Here is an 18,536-nt window from a genome sequence, read left to right on the forward strand (position 1 = left end):
CTCACCCCAAAGGGATTTTATCCTCTTAAGTAGAATGTTGGACAAAGTTTACACTGTAAAGTAAAATGTAATGCAAAGTTTACGCTGTAAAGTAGAATGCAGCACAGAGTTTACACTGCAAAGTAGAATACAGTACAAACTTTACTTTTTTAATGGAGAATGTGACACAGAGTTGAACTTTAAAGTAGAATACAATACAAAGTTTAAGCTGTAAAGTATAATGCAATACAAAGTTTGCACTCTAAAGTAGAATACAATGCAGAGTTTACTCTGCAAAGGAGAACACAATAAAGTTTACACTGTAAATAAAATTCCATGCAGTACAACATATATGCTGTAAAGAGGAATCTAGTACTTGTTTAACAATGTTTAAGTTGTAAAGAAGTATACATTATGATTTTTTACACTACAATGTAGAATACAATAAAGACTTAAACCTGTACAATAGAATTCAATACAGTACAACATTTACGCTGTAAATTAGAATGTGGCACACATTGTACACTGTAAAACCGTGTGAAATAAAAAGTTTGCACTGTAAAGTAGAATGCAACACAGAGTTTACACTGTAAAGTAGGCATTTAAGTTGTAAAGAATTAGAGTATAAAGTTTACTCTGTAAAGTAGAATGCAACACAGAGTTTACACTGTAAAGTAGACATTTAAGGTGTAAAGAATGAGAGAGTATAAAGTTTACTTTATACTGTGAAGTAAAATACAGTACACATTTTGAGTAAATTCTTTACACTGTGATGTGAAATGTAATAAAGTATTTACAGTGTAAAGTAGAACATGCAACAACTTTTACACTGTAAGGTAGAATGCAGTGCAAATTTTACACTAAAAAGTAGAACATTGCACAGAGTTTACAGAATTCCATACAGTATAACATTTATGCTGTAAAATGGAATATATTACAAAATATACAATAAAGTGCAACGTTTACACAGTAAAGTAAAAGTACACGGTTTATGCTAAGAAATGAAATACAGTACTGACTTTGGTACAGTAAAATGCTTGCACTACGACGTAGAATAGAGTAGTGCATTTACCCCGTAATGTAAAGTGGAATATAGTACAAAGCTTAAACTGTCGAGAAGAATACAGCAAAGAGTTTACACTGTAAAATATAATGCAGTTTAAAGTTTACACTGTCAGGTAAAAATGCAGCGCATAGTTTGTGCTGTGAAAGTGTCCTTATGTAAAAGTGGCCAAGATTAGTGTCTTTGTTTATTTTCCCTGTTCACTCCCAGCAGAGCGAGAAAGAGAAAGAGCTCATATTCTTCTGACAATTCCCCAAACTCCCCTTTAATTAGGTACTTACTGTACATAAATATCATGTCTAATAATTCAGATGTTTATGACTTTTTAAAAGTTCAAATTCTTTAGGACTCTTCATTTTTCAAACAATGTGTATCATTTTGTGTTTTACTTCCTTTCTGCTGCTAAAAATGCCCAAATGATTAACCCCCTCTGAACAAGATCATCTGTCTCACTGCAGTAGCTGCACTGCAAGTCCAATAGAGTTTTAAGTGATTTATACTGCAATCTGCACTCCTAATATAATACGAATATACTGAAAGAGTTTTTAATCATTATTAAATTCAGTCTTGAGAAGAGCCCCATTGAGTGGGATGATAGTTTCCATCTCATAACTCCGTCTTCTGTGTGAATAGTAAGTAGACTATTATCTCCAGAACCCCACAAGCACGGCTATCCTCCTGCGGCTGTCTGGTGCTCCACATGAACGCCCAGCCATCAGCCCAAGAGAAGCTGGAGGGCTGTGAATAGAGCTGAAAATAGGCCCCTCTTCCGCTTTTAAAAGGTTGGTTCTCTATAAGCATCCTAGAGTTTGGTTCTTCATTAAGGCCTTCTCAAACATCTCTGGCCTTTCACTGCATCTTCAGGGCCTGCTGGGGTGTGGGGCTACTGAGGCCAGCTGACCATTTCTGTCCTTAAAATTGAATTATTCCACTTTTTAATGCATAATTAAATCACAAAGATGTAGTCATTCAGAGTGGTCTAATGTGAAATGGTTCACTATAGAGAAACTTACAGACTCCTGTATTTACCATCCAAAACCACCAGTGACCTACATGACTTCTGAGTTTTTATACAGTACTGTGCAAAAGTCTTAGGCACTTAAGACACATTTTTAAAATCTATTTATTTGTGTAGTCTGTGTTTATTTGCTAAGAAAAGTGTTAATATTTGAATAAACAAAATGTATAAAATATGAATTAATAATGATGTGTATATATATATATATATTCCAAGCCTCTCCTCGAGGAAGCCCAGTATTATATGTACTTAAAAAGCAGCTCCTGGTTTGACCAATCAGTGCTCAGTAAATTGAGCTCATGATGTCATTGATGATATTAACGAGTCTCTGTGGCGGCTGTGAAGGTGTCAAGGAAAAATATGGACCCAAGAAATTCTTGTTACTTTTTATTGTTTTTAATGTTTATTTAATATAAAATTTTATTTTAAAATTAAAATTTTATTTTAGTATAAATACGACTTTATTCTAATGGATATTGTGATAAACTCACTGCTGAGGTCAATTGTTTAAAAAATTTGCTTAGAAGCCTAAAACTTTCGCACAGTACTGTATGTAATGCTGATGATGGTAAAAAATGTTTCTATGTTTTAATGTTTAAAAAATATGCAACCTGGATGTCTTCATCTTTTGTATTCACTGAATTCATTTAATATTAAGTTAATGCAATTATAATCTGTGCTTTACATTCTAATGATGAATTTTAAGGCAAACCTGAATTTTTTAACCTGAATTTCTTTTTTACAGTATGTTAAAAAAAAAGTTCTTTGTGCACTGTTTTGTCTGCATGCACCCCTCCACTATGAATGTTTTATAAAATATGCTTTAGGCCAAAACTGACTCAACAATGCCTCATATATCAGGTAACATATTCAAAACCACTTCTTGTAGCAACTGTGAGGGAGCTTTTAGGGCCATTCAACTCTACAGACGTCTGGTTCCCATCACCACCACTGTGAACAATTCTGACTCTGTAAGTTTATAATGGAGCATTTCATAGAAAATCTCTCCAAATATTTAATAGTTACATCTTTTTTTTTCTGGTGTACTAAATTGTCCCCTTTGTTTATTTTAATCTCCCTGTAAAACATAATATTATTGCTCTTGTTATTAATATTACTATTTCTCAAACGGAAACATGACTGAAGAGGTTTTTGTTTCTGTTCTCTGTATGTTTTTTAGGGTCAAAATTGGACGATCTGTACAATTTATCAAGATAATTGTAATTCATGACAGCCATGGTAAAATATTGATAAGTCAAATGTTGCTTTAGCAGGTGTTTTTGCTTTGGCTGACCCTGTAAGTCTTTGCTTAATGGGAGAACGCTGACAGGCAAGCTTGTGCCGATTGGTGAACAGGTGACATTAATATCCAAATGCATGACTCTACAAAGAAACTGTCTCCGTGCTCTTGGTGCGTACAGCTGTATGCAACAGTTTGAACACCCGGCGGTCAAATTACTTTTGTTGACTGTGAAAAAAAGTTCTGGAAGACACAAACCTCAATATGGCATTTTCTACAAATATTTAGTGCACAGTTTCTAGTTTAGTATACTATAAAACAAAATGTGCTACAACTTCCTCCACACAGTTCTCTGTAGAGCATGTCTGAACCTATTTTCACTTAAAAAGTCCACTCAACATGTCATTTGGGGCACCTAAGCCTTTTCACACGGCTGTACACAATGAAAAAAAAGTATAAAATGCAAACAGTAAACAAATAATCTAAATAAATAGCAGGACTTAGCCATAAAGGATAATACAGAGTATAACAGTACAGATCTGGTGGACCAAAAATGGTTGAATACGGAACGTAAGAAAGCATTGGAGTTATTTATATTATAAATGCTACAGCTGTAGCTTGTCTTTAGTTCACCAGGGGCTTTACACCATGGTTCTGCATGCTTCTCAGTGGTTTCAAACGGGCTGTGGAGATTTGAGCTGTATGCAAAACTGTTTGATCTTTTAATTGATGAGAAGTTCTCCACCATCTGAGCTTTCTCTGCCTATATCCACCCTGCATTCTTTCAGGCTTGGTGCTAGCACTGTCCCAGAGGACACGGCTGGTGGGGGTTGAGATCACACATCTTCTTCTACGATGCTGCTTTCTTTGCTGTGATCAGTTCACATGCCTGGTTCTGCTCTATCCTTATGCTTTTCTTCTCTTTCTCTCCCAGTGCCTGCCCATCCCAGGTCATGGCTTCGTGCTGGGCAAATACAAATGCCAGTGCAAGAGTGGCTTCTACCACCCGAACAGAGTAGCCATCAATGGCTTCAAGAGTAAGTCCTGCGATGAATGGTTAATGGTTGCTGGGTTTGAACTAGCTCTTACTGTTTAGTGTCCGCCCATAAATATATGTGATTTATGTTGACTCCTGCACAAAGAGAAACTGTACATCTTGTACTTTAGCCTGTATATACAGTATCTCACAAAAGTGAGTGCACCCCTCACATTTCTGCAAATATTTTATTCTATCTTTTCATGGGATGACACTATAGAAATGAAACTTGGATATAATTTAAAGTGGTCAGTGTGCCGCTTGTATAGCAGTGCAGATTTACTGTCCTCTGAAAATAACTCACACAGCCATTAATGTCTAAATAGCTGGCAACACAAGTGAGAACACCTCACAGTGAATGTGTCCACATTGTGCCCAATTGTGTCGTCGTCCCTCTCTGATGTCATGTGATTAGTTTGAGTTACAAGGTTGCAGGTGTGAATGGGGCTGTTAAATTTGGTGTTTTGGGTACAGTTCGCTCATACTGACCACTGGATATTCAACATGGCACCTCATATCAAAGAACTCTCTGAGGATGTGAGAAATAGAATTGTTGCTCTGCACAAAGACGCCTAGGCTATAAGAGGATTGCTAACACCCTGAAACTGAGCTAGCTGGCCATACAAGGTCATACAGCAGTTTACCAGGACGGGTTCCACGTGGAACAGGCCCCGGCAGGGTCGACCAAAGACGTTGAGTCCACGTGTTCAGCATCATATCCAGAGGTTGGCTTCAAAAAATAGACACATGAGTGCTGTCAGCATTGCTGCAGAGGTTGAAGAAGTGGGAGGTCAGCCTGTCAGTGATCAGACCATACGCCGCACAATGCATCAACTCAGTCTGCGTGGCCGTCATCCCAGAAGGAAGCCTCTTCTGAAGCTGATGAACAAGACAGCCTGGAAGCAGTTTGCTGAAGACGAGCGGTCCAAGAACATGGATTACTGGAACCATGTCCTGTGGTCAGATGTGACATTCTGAGGCAGTTTTTCAACACAATAATGACACCAAACACATCTCCAAGATGACAACTGCCTTGCTGAAGGTAAAGGTGATGGACTGGCCAAGTATGTTTCCAGATCTAAGCCCAATTGAGCTATATATATATATATATACAGTACTTTGTGAAAGTTTTAGGCATCTAAGCAAACAATTTACCTAATCAGTGGGTTTATCACAATATACATTAGAATAAAGTCATATTCATAATTCAAATAAACATAAAAACAATAAAAAGTAACAAGAATTTCTTGGGTCCATATTTTTCCTTGACACCTTCACAGCCGCCACAGAGACTCGTTAATATCATCAATTACATCATGAGCTCAATTTACTGAAGCACCAGTCCTTCAGTCCTTCGTCAAACCAGGAGCAGCTTTTTAACTACATATAATACTGGGCTTCGTCGAGGAGAGGCTTGGAAATGGTTAAGCAAACACACCAACATCTATACACACTAATATATATATATATATATATATATATAGTTTATTCAAATATTAACACTTTTCTTAGCAAATAAACACAAACTACACAAAGAAATAAATGTTGAAAATGTGTCTTGGGTGCCTAAGACTTTCGCACAGTACTGTATGTATATATAAGCAGCGTCATCAAAATCTTATTCTTTTTATGAGTTCTTAATTAAAAACACATTTCATAAAAGCAGATTCCTTTTACTTTCTGTGAATAGTTCATGATGAGTGGACCAATAAAAATGGTCCAACACTACTAGAAATAAAGTATACTCTATATGGTCAGAAGTATGTTGACATCTGACCAACACAACTGCATGTGCTTGTTATATTTATGACATGGAATTCCCCCCACCCTTTGCAGCTATAACAGCCTTCACTCTTATGGGAAGCTTTCCATAAGATTTTGGAGTGTGTATGTGGAAACTTGTGCCCATTCAGTCTAAAGAGCATTTGTGAGGTCAGACACTGATGTTGGACACGGGGGGCTGGATCACAATCAACATTCCCGTTCATCCCAGTGGTGTTCAGTGGGGTTGAGGTCAGGGCTCTGTGCATGTCACTGGAGTTCCTCCACACCCACGTCATCAAACCATGTCTTTATGGGGCTCATGTTGTGTCCAGGAGCTCAGTTATGCTGGAACATGAAAGAGTCTCCCAAACTGCTGCCACAAAATTGGAAGCATACAAGTGTCTAAAATGTCTTGTAAAGTTTTATTACACTTCACTGTAAGTAAGGGCCCAACCCTGAAGAACAGCCCCAGACCCATTATCCCTCCTCTACCAAACTTACTGTTGCCACTAAACATTCTGGTTTGTTGCATTCTTCAGGGATCCACTAAATCCAGATTCAGTAACCATACTGCCAGATATATAAGCATGATTCATCAATCCAGAGTCTAGTGGCAGTGTGTTTTACATTGCTCCGTCCAACACTTGGCGTTGCACTAGGACAGAGTGGTAGATGCATATGCAGACAACAACATCCCAACTGAAATACATTGGGGTGCTGCACTTCTGATGCTGGGAAACCCACTTCACGAAGCTCCCAACGCATGCTTCTTCAGCTAATGTCATGTCCAGAGGCAGCTTGTGACTCTGCAGTGAGTTATGTAACAGAGAGCAAACGATTTTTAAATGCTACAAACATCAGCATTTGATGGCCCCACTCTGCTTTGTGTTATTTACTGCTTCATAGCTGAGCTGTTAAGACTCCTAGATGCCTGCATTTTGGAATAATACTCTTCTAGGAAGGCTTTACACTAAATGTTGGAACATCGCTGTGAGGATTTGACTGCATTCAGCCACAAGAGGATTAGTAAAGTCAGGTACTGATGTTGGATGGTCAGTTCTGGATCACTACAACTCAGCACAAAGGTACTGGATGAAGCTCCCTCACTCCAGAGAACACAGTTCCGCTGCTCCACAGTTCAATGCGAGTTGATGCTAGTAGACACTTGTCATTGGGCATGGTGACCTGAGGCTCATGCTTGGCTGCCCCAGAGCATCCCGTAATATTGGTCAATGCTTTTCTATAGAGGTTAGGCTTATAATTACTTATAACTTATAATTAAAAGCCTGTATCAGTAGTGGGTGCACCTTAGAGTATGAATACTTTTGGACATGTAATGTATCTGCATTTGAAAATGATGGACTCTAACTGCATTGCATTGCATTGAAGTGGATTCTCTACTTGAAATAGATGGATTTCATCTGTACTTGACCTAAAAGATAACTGTAAACCTCAGCATTGCGGCCAGTGTAGGAAAACCGATGCATTAAAAAAATGCTTTCACGGGTATCATCCACACATTTTTGGAAACATTGCTTTTATCCCCTCAATCAGACCAGTTGGATGACCTGGAAATGGAAAGTGTGAATGTAGATAGTGGTGAGGTGAGGACATGTAGACTGTGGGCGTGATGCTCAAGACACTGCTGCATCAAAGTGTGAGCGCAGATGGTACGTCCACACCCCCTCGCCAAGGCCGGCACATCAAACAGAGCGGCCGGCCAGCTAGCCAGTCAGACAGCACAGGACACGTCCAGAGAACTGGGAGTATATTCAATCTCTCATTAGGGCCTGACCGATACAAAAATAACCTGTGCTTTACTGACCAATACTATCGAAGTGGCTGATATTGTATATGTACCTAGAGTAACATCGTTTAGCACTCTTCACATCTTAATTATTGTTTTTTCTTTCATAATTTCTCAGCATTTAATGTCTGTATTTGTTGGTGGCGTTTACTTACATTACAAAATTTTCCTTACTTTTTCTATTTTCCACAAGTTAGAATAACAGTGGAGAAATCAAAACCATGAAATAACATGCATGGAGACTATCTTCTTAATAAAAATAATGTGTGGCCACTTCTTAGTAAAGCATGGCAACAGAATCCTAATGTATGATTTAGTATGGCACTAGACTATCTTAATTATTAATAATGATTAATTATGGCCATACATTAATGATAACAACTCATTTCCATGCCATACTAAGTTGTGGCCATGAATGAACTGTAATACCTCAGTTATGTTGTTCCCACACTTTACTATGTTATAGCCACAAATGAACTATATTAACTTAACTGTCTTCTTCGCCTGCCCTACTAAGTTATGGCCACAAATGAACTGTAACCACTATCTTGTTCCCACGTCTAATGTAGTCCTAGCCACAAATTAACTATAACAATTGGACTATCTTGTTCCCACACCTTACTGTATTATAACCACAAATGGACTATAATTAAACCATCTTGCTCTCACATCTTACTAACTATAACATCTTGACTGTATCATTCTCACGCCTTACTATGTTGTGGCCATGAATTAACTATAACAATTTGACTATCTTGTTTTTGTATCCTTCTAAGTTATGGCCACATATTAACTATAACATCTTTGTTGTTCCACATGCCTTACTAAGTTAGGGCCACAAATGAACTATAACAACTATCTCATTCACATACCTTACTGAGTCTTGGCCATGAATGAACTATATTAATTGAACTACCTTGTTCCAATGCCTTACTAAGTAATGGCCACAAAGTAACTATAACAACATAACTGTCTCGTTCCCACAGCTTACTAAGTCATGGCCACGAATGAATGATAACAGTTTAACAGTTGCCTCTGAAAGAATTTCTCTCATAGGCATCAATCACTAGCCACGTTTACATGCAGCCTAATAATCCTTTAATAATCGGACTAATAACTCAATCAGAATAGACTACGTCCATGTACACACCTCAACCTCGGATTAGTCTAGCCTGATTGAAGCCATTCAGAATACAATTTCTATCCGATTGAGCGAGGCGGGTAATCTAAATAATCCATTAAATGGAAGAATAATAGTCATGTATCCGATTACATTCCCAATCGGATGTTTACGTACTATGTATGTGTGTTCGTGCATAGCAAAAGTCAGAAATCATAAACCGGCTCTGGCCAAAGTTGATATCATTCAACATGGTGGAGGAGATGAAGTTCATGCTCTGAGCTTTAAAAGACGGCGGTGGGACAGACGTCCAGCTTATGTGTCTCTGAACACGACGTCTTCCTCTCTGACTTCTTTAACAAGGACATGTGAAGGATGTTTTCCTGAGTCTGACATCATTTTGAAGTAATTAAAAACACAAGCACTGCTCACTGCTGCTCATCTCACTCTGACTGGGCTTGTGATGTTCGCTGTCACGGCATCGTTTACTGTAAGTGGTTCTCCACGCATGCCCGTCATTTTGGATCTGATTACTTGTCGTCAGTGTGTAAACAGAGACTATCCAACAGGTCGTTGAGTAGAGTGAGAATATAAACACTTCAGTCTTCATCTGTAATCTAATTGTATTCAATCAGACTGGCAAAAATCTTTGCATGTAAACACAGCCACTGTTTTTATATGTCTTGGAAACAAATTCCATTAGCATTTAAGCATAAGTAATTAAATCAAGGCGTCTTTACCATTATGAAAGATGCATATTCAGTTAGTCCAAACTTTTGATTAATAGTGTATGTATAGAAATGGCTACACTTAGTTTATCCTCAGGGTCTGCACATTTGTTTATTTATGTATTCATTTGTTTGTTCAAGATAAATTTATGATGGTGGTATTATTTTAATTCCACAAGTTCCTGAAGTCACTGTTTGCTCATTTTTCAAGTCACACTAGATAATAGCATTTGCCAAATGAATACATGTAAATGTAAAAAATAAAACGGATTGTATGACGCTGTACTGTGAGACTAGCCTGCTTACCTAAACTCAAAACCCAGACAGCTGCTGTCTTGATCCATGCATGTGTCATGGAAGGCCCTGCATTCACAAAGAGTTAATAGCTCCCAACAGTATGTTTGCTTGTGCAAGACAGCATCACATTTTAAATGTGTTTTTTCATACAACATTTGCAGACATTATTAGTGCTTTATTGCTGGGATTTGCCAATAGACCCATGGAACCTTAATATCCGCCAAGTAGGTCCTACCCTACTGTTTTGTAATGGTGCATAATTAACGCAAACCAAGTTTGACCCCATTGCTGTTTGGCAGGACTGTTAAGAACCAAAGGATTCAATATGTAAATGTCGAAATGTCTGCAAAACTGAGTCAGACATGTGAGTCATTAAACAACATTGCTTCTGTTTAGTGAATCATTTGGAACAATCTAAGATTTTTCTCTTTTTTGCTCTTCACACAGGGAAGGCTGGGAACTTGCAGGACCCTGAGGGTCTTCCGTATGATGCGGATGCCCCCAGCCACTGTCTGGCTTGCCAGGAGGGCTGTGCTTTCTGCAAAGATGACACACCCTGTGTTGCTCATGGCGACAGCTATCTGAGCATCACTGTGCTGTCCTTCCAGGGCATCTGCATGCTGCTGGACTTCATCAGCATGGTGCTAGTTTACCACTTCCGCAGGAACAAGGTAAGCCAAAGCCGCAGTAGCGCAGAGTACAGATGCAGTATAGTCAGGAGTGGAAACCCAAACCCATTCTGGGAGTAAAAGTTGGGATTGATCTCTGTTGCATCTCGGAAAAAAAAAGATCTAGGTAGCTGTTTTAATTGGGAGACCACATACCATGTTTCTTACCATGTTCTACAGAGAAGTGTCTTTTGAGCGCACCTCAAGTCCTATTGAGCCAATGCAAAGTCATGTTACAGCAGGGTCTGCCCACAGAGTCCCCATGGAAAGACTGTCAGTAGCTGTGTGTTTGGAACATGAAAGCAGGCAGGAAACTCCACAGTCGGTAGTGAAAGTTGTGGCTCTCTAATTTCCTCAAAGCTTGATGCCGTTCATTTGGATATCTCTACTCAATGAAATTATGCTTTTTGACAATTCACGTGTTTATTGTTGAGTATTTCAGTTGGTGAGCTCATGAATGAGCAAGTTAGCAGTGCGAAGGTAAGAAGGTAATGACTGATGCAGAGCTAACTAGCCTGTAAATGTAAGCCATTCTTCATGAGCTAGCTAGGTATCAAATTATACACTCCTCTAATGGAAAAGTAACTGGACACTGTTTGACTGTCTAGATCGCATCATGAGAGAAATATTTATTTATTGTGGCGCATTGTGGTTGCAATTTTTGGTTGTTTTGACAAATGTGTAATGATTTGCTTTGTAGTCTCAGATTTTTGGAAAGATTGTTTGGATTCCTGAGTGTTATGTCGCTACTTAAGGATTTCAGGATTTTTTTTATATGGTGCTGTTTATTTTTTAGAAAGTGTCTATACCTGTTAATTTGTGATCCAATTCAGTGATGTTTTTAAACGTGCCAGACCTTTTTTCTTATTCTTCTTACTCTTATTATTCTTAATTCTATTATTTTGTTCTGTTCTTTGGCCAATAGTATTTTTCCTTCTCTCACAACGTAAAACAGTGGTCTTTTGCCCCCCACCTAATTCTGGTACATGAGCTATAACAAAATTCCAGGACTATGCTGCAGTGCTAGAAAAAGAGTAAGATGGAGTAAAACAAAGAAATGCACTTATGTTGAACATTATAGTTCAGATATAGTATCACTGAACCAGAAAGAGAAAACAATCTATGTACTACAATGAAACTAAAAATGAGGTACTGTAACACTGTCGTACAGTAACACTGAAAGTGAGATACTGTAACTGTCGTACAGCAACACTGAAAGTGAGATACTGTAACACTCATACAGTAACACTGAAAGTGAGATACTGTAACACTGTCATACAGTAACACTGAAACACTGTCATACAGTAACACTGAAAGTGAGATACTGTAACACTGTCGTACAGTAACACTGAAAGTGAGATACTGTAACACTGTCATACAGTGACACTGAAAGTGAGATACTGTAACACTGTCGTACAGTAACACTGAAAGTGAGATACTGTAACACTGTCATACAGTAACACTGAAACACTGTCATACAGTAACACTGAAAGTGAGATACTGTAACACTGTCATACAGTGACACTGAAAGTGAGATACTGTAACACTGTCGTACAGTAACACTGAAAGTGAGATACTGTAACACTCATACAGTAACACTGAAAGTGAGATACTGTAACACTGTCATACAGTAACACTGAAAGTGAGATACTGTAACACTCATATAGTGACACTGAAAGTGAGATACTGTAACACTGTCGTACAGTAACACTGAAAGTGAGATACTGTAACACTGTCATACAGTAACACTGAAAGTGAGATACTGTAACTGTCATACAGTAGCACTGAAAGTGAGATACTGTAACACTCATACAGTGACACTGAAAGTGAGATACTGTAACACTGTCATACAGTAACACTGAAAGTGAGATACTGTAACTGTTATACAGTAACACTGAAAGTGAGATACTGTAACACTCATACAGTGACACTGAAAGTGAGATACTGTAAAACTGTCAAACAGTAACACTGAAAGTGAGATACTGTAACTGTCATACAGTAACACTGAAAGTGAGATACTGTAACACTCATACAGTGACACTGAAAGTGAGATACTGTAAAACTGTCAAACAGTAACACTGAAAGTGAGATACTGTAACTGTCATACAGTAACACTGAAAGTGAGATACTGTAACAGTGTCATACAGTAACACTGAAAGAGAAATTTTATTTTTTTTTTAATTTATTTTTTTTATTGCAACTTTCACCTTGTTCTAAGGTAAAGAAGAAATCATTCTAATAGTAGTTTGTAATTGAATGACAATTATCATTAGTTATTATTAGTACTATTTAAAATTACACACTGTGAGGTGACAATAGCTGTCTTTTACCTTTCTAACACTAGAGTTTCCAAGTTTCTACATTTTTAACTCATGTAGAAATAAGAACTGTGCACATGGACCTGCAGCAAAGAAAATAAACATACTGCAGTCCAAACCGCTGCTGTAGAGAAGGATAGAGAGTGAGTGAGGGGGCTTAGAACAGGAGAGAGAGAGAAAGAGAAAAAGGGAAAGAGAAAGGGTTCAAGTCAGGCCTCCTCGGCTGAGCGAGCTTATTTAGCCACAGTGAAAAGGTGCTTTCCATGACATCCCTCCATGCTTTACTTTATAAATAGTGCTGGATCCTTTCAAGCATAAACACACACACACACACACACACACACACACACACACACACACACACACACACACACACACACACGTATATACACACAAATACACAATAAAGCTCCTCCACTTGTCAGCCCCAAAGAAAAGATAGCCCTTCAAATCTCCGTTTCCATGCACCAGAAGGCTTCTGGGCTTATCTGGTCTTTTGAACCACTGCTGAAGTAATTATATATATAGGGATATTTTTTACTTCTCCAAAGTTCAGCCTAAGAAGTTGGTTGTATTTTCTGCATCTCACAATCCAAATAATCCAAACCCATTCAGTGGTGTTGAGGTCTGGACTCTGGGGTGGTCAGTCTATTGTTTGATGTGTCCGTCTCCTTTTCTCAGTGAGGTTCTTCTTGATCAGCTACACGTCCTTTCAGACCCACAGCGCTGAGTGGTCTTCTCACAGTGGAAGGATGGACAGAAACACCTGTGGATGTTTTCAGATCTGAAGCAGCTTGATTTTCTCCTCTCTCTCAAAGAGGAAAGCTTTAAGGTCTGTTTGTCTGATGGATACAGTTATGGTGTCTACCAGGTCTTGCTCAATTGTTAGGAATCCTCTACAAAACATCTACAAGAAATAATTTTATCAGGGGCACCCAAATTATCGCATATGATAGTTTTGGAAACATCGATCAGGCATAACATTATGACATTGTTTCAATGATCATTATTCATTTTATCAGCTCCACTTAGGTGCACTCTGTAGTTCTACAATTAGTGTGTGTTGCGCTGGTCTGAGTGGATCAGACACAGCAGTGCTACATGGGATATGCCACAGCAGGAAGTATGCCACAGTTTTCAGTCTTAGTCAGTGACTCATGTAATGATTCAACAGATATAGAACGACCTCTTACTGTAATAGACCATAAAAACCCAAGCATGTTTAATGTTTGATGAGTAGCCTTTCCTTTTGCTGATTATGTGCTTTTGTTTGAGCTTAATAGCCTCATGAGTGTACACTGTGCTTATGTATCTCACTCCTTAGCACACTTAGTGTTTCAGTTCAGTCCACTCATTCTTTACCCTTAGAGACTGACCCACACCTGTCTGGACTTCCTGATGGTCAATAGAACGCTGTAAGCACAGTTTGAGTCCGTACATTCACTGGAATCATTAAAGGCTTCTTTTCATAATCCTGAGATTATGGCCTGGACGGTTTGTCTTGGGAGACAGTGAGACCTGCTGATCTCAACCCAGAGTGTCTTGAGTGTGCATAAGAGCAACGTCCACTCAGCACTCAAACACTGTGGCCGGAATGACGTATCTAGTACCTTATGGGCCCGAGTGCAAAAAAGTGGACTGAGGAAAGGAATTTGCTGAGTAATTTGCTTACTCACTGTTAAGTTACTGTGCTTCTGTAGACTCATAGCATAATAAGCATTCAATTAAGTTACTGTAGCTGCCACTGAGTCACGGGTGCAAAACAGTGTCAGTAACAGTAAAAGAGGCCAATAAAGACATTAGTTATGGCCACCAGTGCTTTAGGCCCTGGAGTATAGCTGTACTTCTTAGCAAGGATGCTAGTTAGCTATCTTTAGCTTTCCACTGGAGCCAAACAAATCTAATTCGATATGGAAACAGCTAATGCTAATATTAACATTAGCTAACTAAGTCAGTGCATTTCACTATTTATCTGTTCCTTTAATGAATATCTAGGGACCTGTAATGTTTTTTAAGCAGGTACTGGTAAGATGGATCATCATCTTATCAACTTTGCATTTACTTCTGCCTCATGATTTTGAATTCCGCTAGTAATAGTAGTGTAATTATGGAATTGGCTGTAGGGTGACCATGGAAATGGGTGTAGCCCAGTGAACCATACAGTGAGGAGAAAGTCTTCAGACACTTTGGTTTTTGTTTTTTTTTTTTATTGCGTTTCAAGTGCATTTATTTGTACCTTTTAGCACAAATGAATATAATTAGATAAAACAGGCTTTGTTGCAGGGCCACTGTTGGCAATTACTGTCACGATTGGCCCCTCCCAGTCCTGTACGTGTTTGTGTTTTGGTGTAGTCCACATACTTCTTTGTTTTGGTATCTGTAGTCCTGCCCCTTGTTTTGTGACTCCACCCCTGATTGTTCTCACCTGTCCCTTGTCTTGCCGATGTTTTGCCCCCTGATCTCTTCGTATTGGCTACTTGAACCTGGACTGTTACGACGATGACCCTGGATTTGCCCTTAATAAATCTCAGCACGTGCGTCTGCCTCCTCGCACAATTACAGCTTTAAGATATCTGTGGTAAGAAGTAGTTAGACTTTTGTAACATTGCGGTTTAAGATTAAGAGACCCTTATTAGTCCCACAACAGGGAAATTTCACCTGCATTTAACCCATCCGTGAAGTTAAACACCACACACACTCTAGTGAGCACACTTGCCCAGAGCGTTGGGCAGCCCAATCCGCAGCACCCAGGGAGCAGTTGGGGGTTAGGCGTCTTGCTCAAGGACACCTCAGTCACGCGCTGTCACCTCTGGGGATCGAACCGGCGACCTTCTGGTCACAGGGCCGGTTCCCTAACCTCCAGCCCACTACTGCCCCCTGCATGACTGTTTACTGTTGTCCCATTTCTCATGGCAGACAACCCCCAAGGCTATAAGGGCCCCTCTGACAGAGTCTGCATTTCAGAATACTTTCCTCAGGGCAGTAAGTGGAGCTGATAAAATGGACAATAAGCGTAGAAACAAGGAGGTGGTCAGAATGACACGCCTGATTGGTGTAGATGATACTGTTAATAGCTTTCCACAGCAAATAAATCTTTTATTTTTTAGGTTGTTGAATCACAAAACTGTCGGTGAAATATGCTTGCACTCATTTTATCTTCCGATTTTACTGCAGTTATGGCAAATAAAGATCATTATGTTTGTGGATTTAATCAACTGGAAATATATTAAATTAAAAAGTGTCTGAATGTTTGTATCTCATCATTTCATGTCAGTGGTGCACTTCTTCAAACTCATCCTATACTGGATTGAGTGTCGGGCGTCGCTGCACTCACGGCTCTTTCAGTGGGATTTCGGAGATCGTCCAGTGTTGTGGAACCAACAGCGAATGCTCTGAGCTGTTGGAGCTTCACTGTCCTGGAAAATCACGCTGCACATTTATGATGGATTCACTCTTATTGACGTGGAGAACGCAGAACGCTTTCTGCTCAGGGGCCTCGTCTCCTCTCAGACTGAAGGGAACCGTCTTCCACTGACAGTCAGGAACTCTATGACCCCGTCTTTCAATTGGATTGTGATTGGTTCCTAGGCACCTCACGGTTGTAAAAACATGGTGCTTTGAAATCGGATGAGCCTTTTTGAATCACCCTGTATAGTGGCTTATAGGGACTGTGCATAAAGTCAAATATCCTTCAGCTGACATTTCAAATTATGAATATTTGGGTGCTGTGTGTTTTGCTAGTCCCAGCAGCATTCAAATTCCTTCAGCATGGGCTTTGGTTTCAGGTGGCATCTGCGGAAGATCTACGGGGATGTCGGGGGAAGCCTAACCGAAACGGACAGGTTTCGGATTGAGCATTCTGTTTCCGTTTCAGCCCTCGCTGTCAGCGCTCCTGTCAGCCCTTTGATTGGAGAGCAGCTGGCAGGTTCTTGGACACCTGTTACCACTGAAAAAATACTCTCATTTACCTTCAACTGAAGGGGGAGAGAATCTGCCTTGGCAATGTACGAGGAAAAGCTTTTCTCTCTCCATGAAACATGCCAGAGTTCCCGGCCATAATCCGGAGTCTAGTGCTTGGTGTTTATTTTTGATGCCATTTTCTATCTCGTGGATATTGGAACACGGCTATGTGACGTGGAAATCTATTCACATCCACCGTTGCATGCCCTGCAGTTGCTTCTGCTCAATCATATTATTCAGGAGCTCTCACATAAAAGAGAGAGGCACAGAGCGCTCTATTCACAGAGAAGGCATTAGCCCGCGGGGCGTAGAAGTGATTCAGCTCTAATGTTCAAGCTGCATTAGGAGTGCATTAGGAGCAGTGCAGGGGGAAAGCAGCGATGTGCAGGCAGATGCCCAAGCCTCCCTTCTATGTAGATCATCCTCTTCATCTTCCTTTAATGACGTTGTGAAATGAGTCGTGTGCTCGCTGGCAGTCGTGCTGACCCTGTATATCATGTTGCTAGTAAAGCCCCTTCACTCGTAGCGTTACAGAGTCAACTGGTCAGAAGATGAACCGGAAGCCCATTCTTATCGAAAGAAGAAGGAAATATAAATGAAAACTGATACATCAAATACAACTGAAACATATCTTGGAAGACCTTTTATTTGGTCACTTTCAGCCAAGAAATAAACACAAAATCTTCATTTCTAATGGAATAACGGCAGCAGCGAATCCAACCACGCTGTGAATGGTTTAGGACTGTCGATATTATATCAGTAATCGAGTATTCTATTGATTATTTAGACAGTTAATCAAATTTTGATTAAAAAATGACCTCCAAAATAACAAACCACTTAAAAATGGCATTTTTCTACAAATTTTAGCATGCAATTTCCATATATTTGTATAGTTTAATTGACTGAGTTCAATTTTTAAAAAAGTTTTAAAATAAACTTTTGCATAAGCCACATTTTATGTGTTATTCCCAAATTAACAGTAATTGTGCATGAAAATGTGCAGCAGTATCTTCTCTGTAGAGGATGTGTAACTTATTTTTCACTTACACTGTAAAAAATGGCTCATCAGATCAACCTAATTACTTCATGTAGTAACAAACAATTGAACTAGTTTTATTCAGCTCAAAAAAATTACACTGAATTAAAGAATCGCTCATTCAAAGTATTTATTTAGTTTGAATAAAACCAGGTAATTCACTTGTTACCACATGAAGTCTACAGTGTAGAAAATTGTCACCATTGGCCCCTCCCAGTCCTGTCCATGTGTCCGTGTTTTGGTTTAGCCCATGTGCATTTGTTTTGGTCCAGCCCCCTCATTTCATGACTCCACCCCTGATTGTCTCCACCCGTTTCCCGCCTGTCCCTCGTTTACCCTGTGTATTTAAGCCCTGTGTTTGCTGGTCTACAGTGTATTGGTCTGGTTGTACTGTTTGTATGTTGGATTCTGGTTTGTCTGTCCCCCCCGATCAATCCGTGTTGGCTCTGTGACCCTGGACCGTTTGGACTATGACCCTTGATTTGCCCAAAATAAACGTCGC

At 39.4% G+C, this 18,536-nt stretch overlaps 1 protein-coding gene across 3 annotated transcripts in view; it reads left to right on the forward strand.

Moving 5' to 3' along the window:
- Nucleotides 1–18,536, forward strand: part of gpr158a (G protein-coupled receptor 158a) — a 155,524-nt gene that overhangs the window by 58,102 nt on the left and 78,886 nt on the right. For all 3 annotated transcript variants that reach the window (XM_037537011.1, XM_017705533.2, XM_017705541.2), the window contains 2 exons: nt 4,235–4,337; nt 10,500–10,723. In XM_037537011.1, coding sequence (XP_037392908.1) covers nt 4,235–4,337; nt 10,500–10,723 — 327 coding nt within the window. The remainder of the gene's footprint in view (nt 1–4,234; nt 4,338–10,499; nt 10,724–18,536) is intronic.

This window comes from Pygocentrus nattereri, chromosome 3, assembly GCF_015220715.1.
Source record: "Pygocentrus nattereri isolate fPygNat1 chromosome 3, fPygNat1.pri, whole genome shotgun sequence".
Classification (NCBI taxonomy): Eukaryota; Metazoa; Chordata; class Actinopteri; order Characiformes; family Serrasalmidae; genus Pygocentrus; species Pygocentrus nattereri.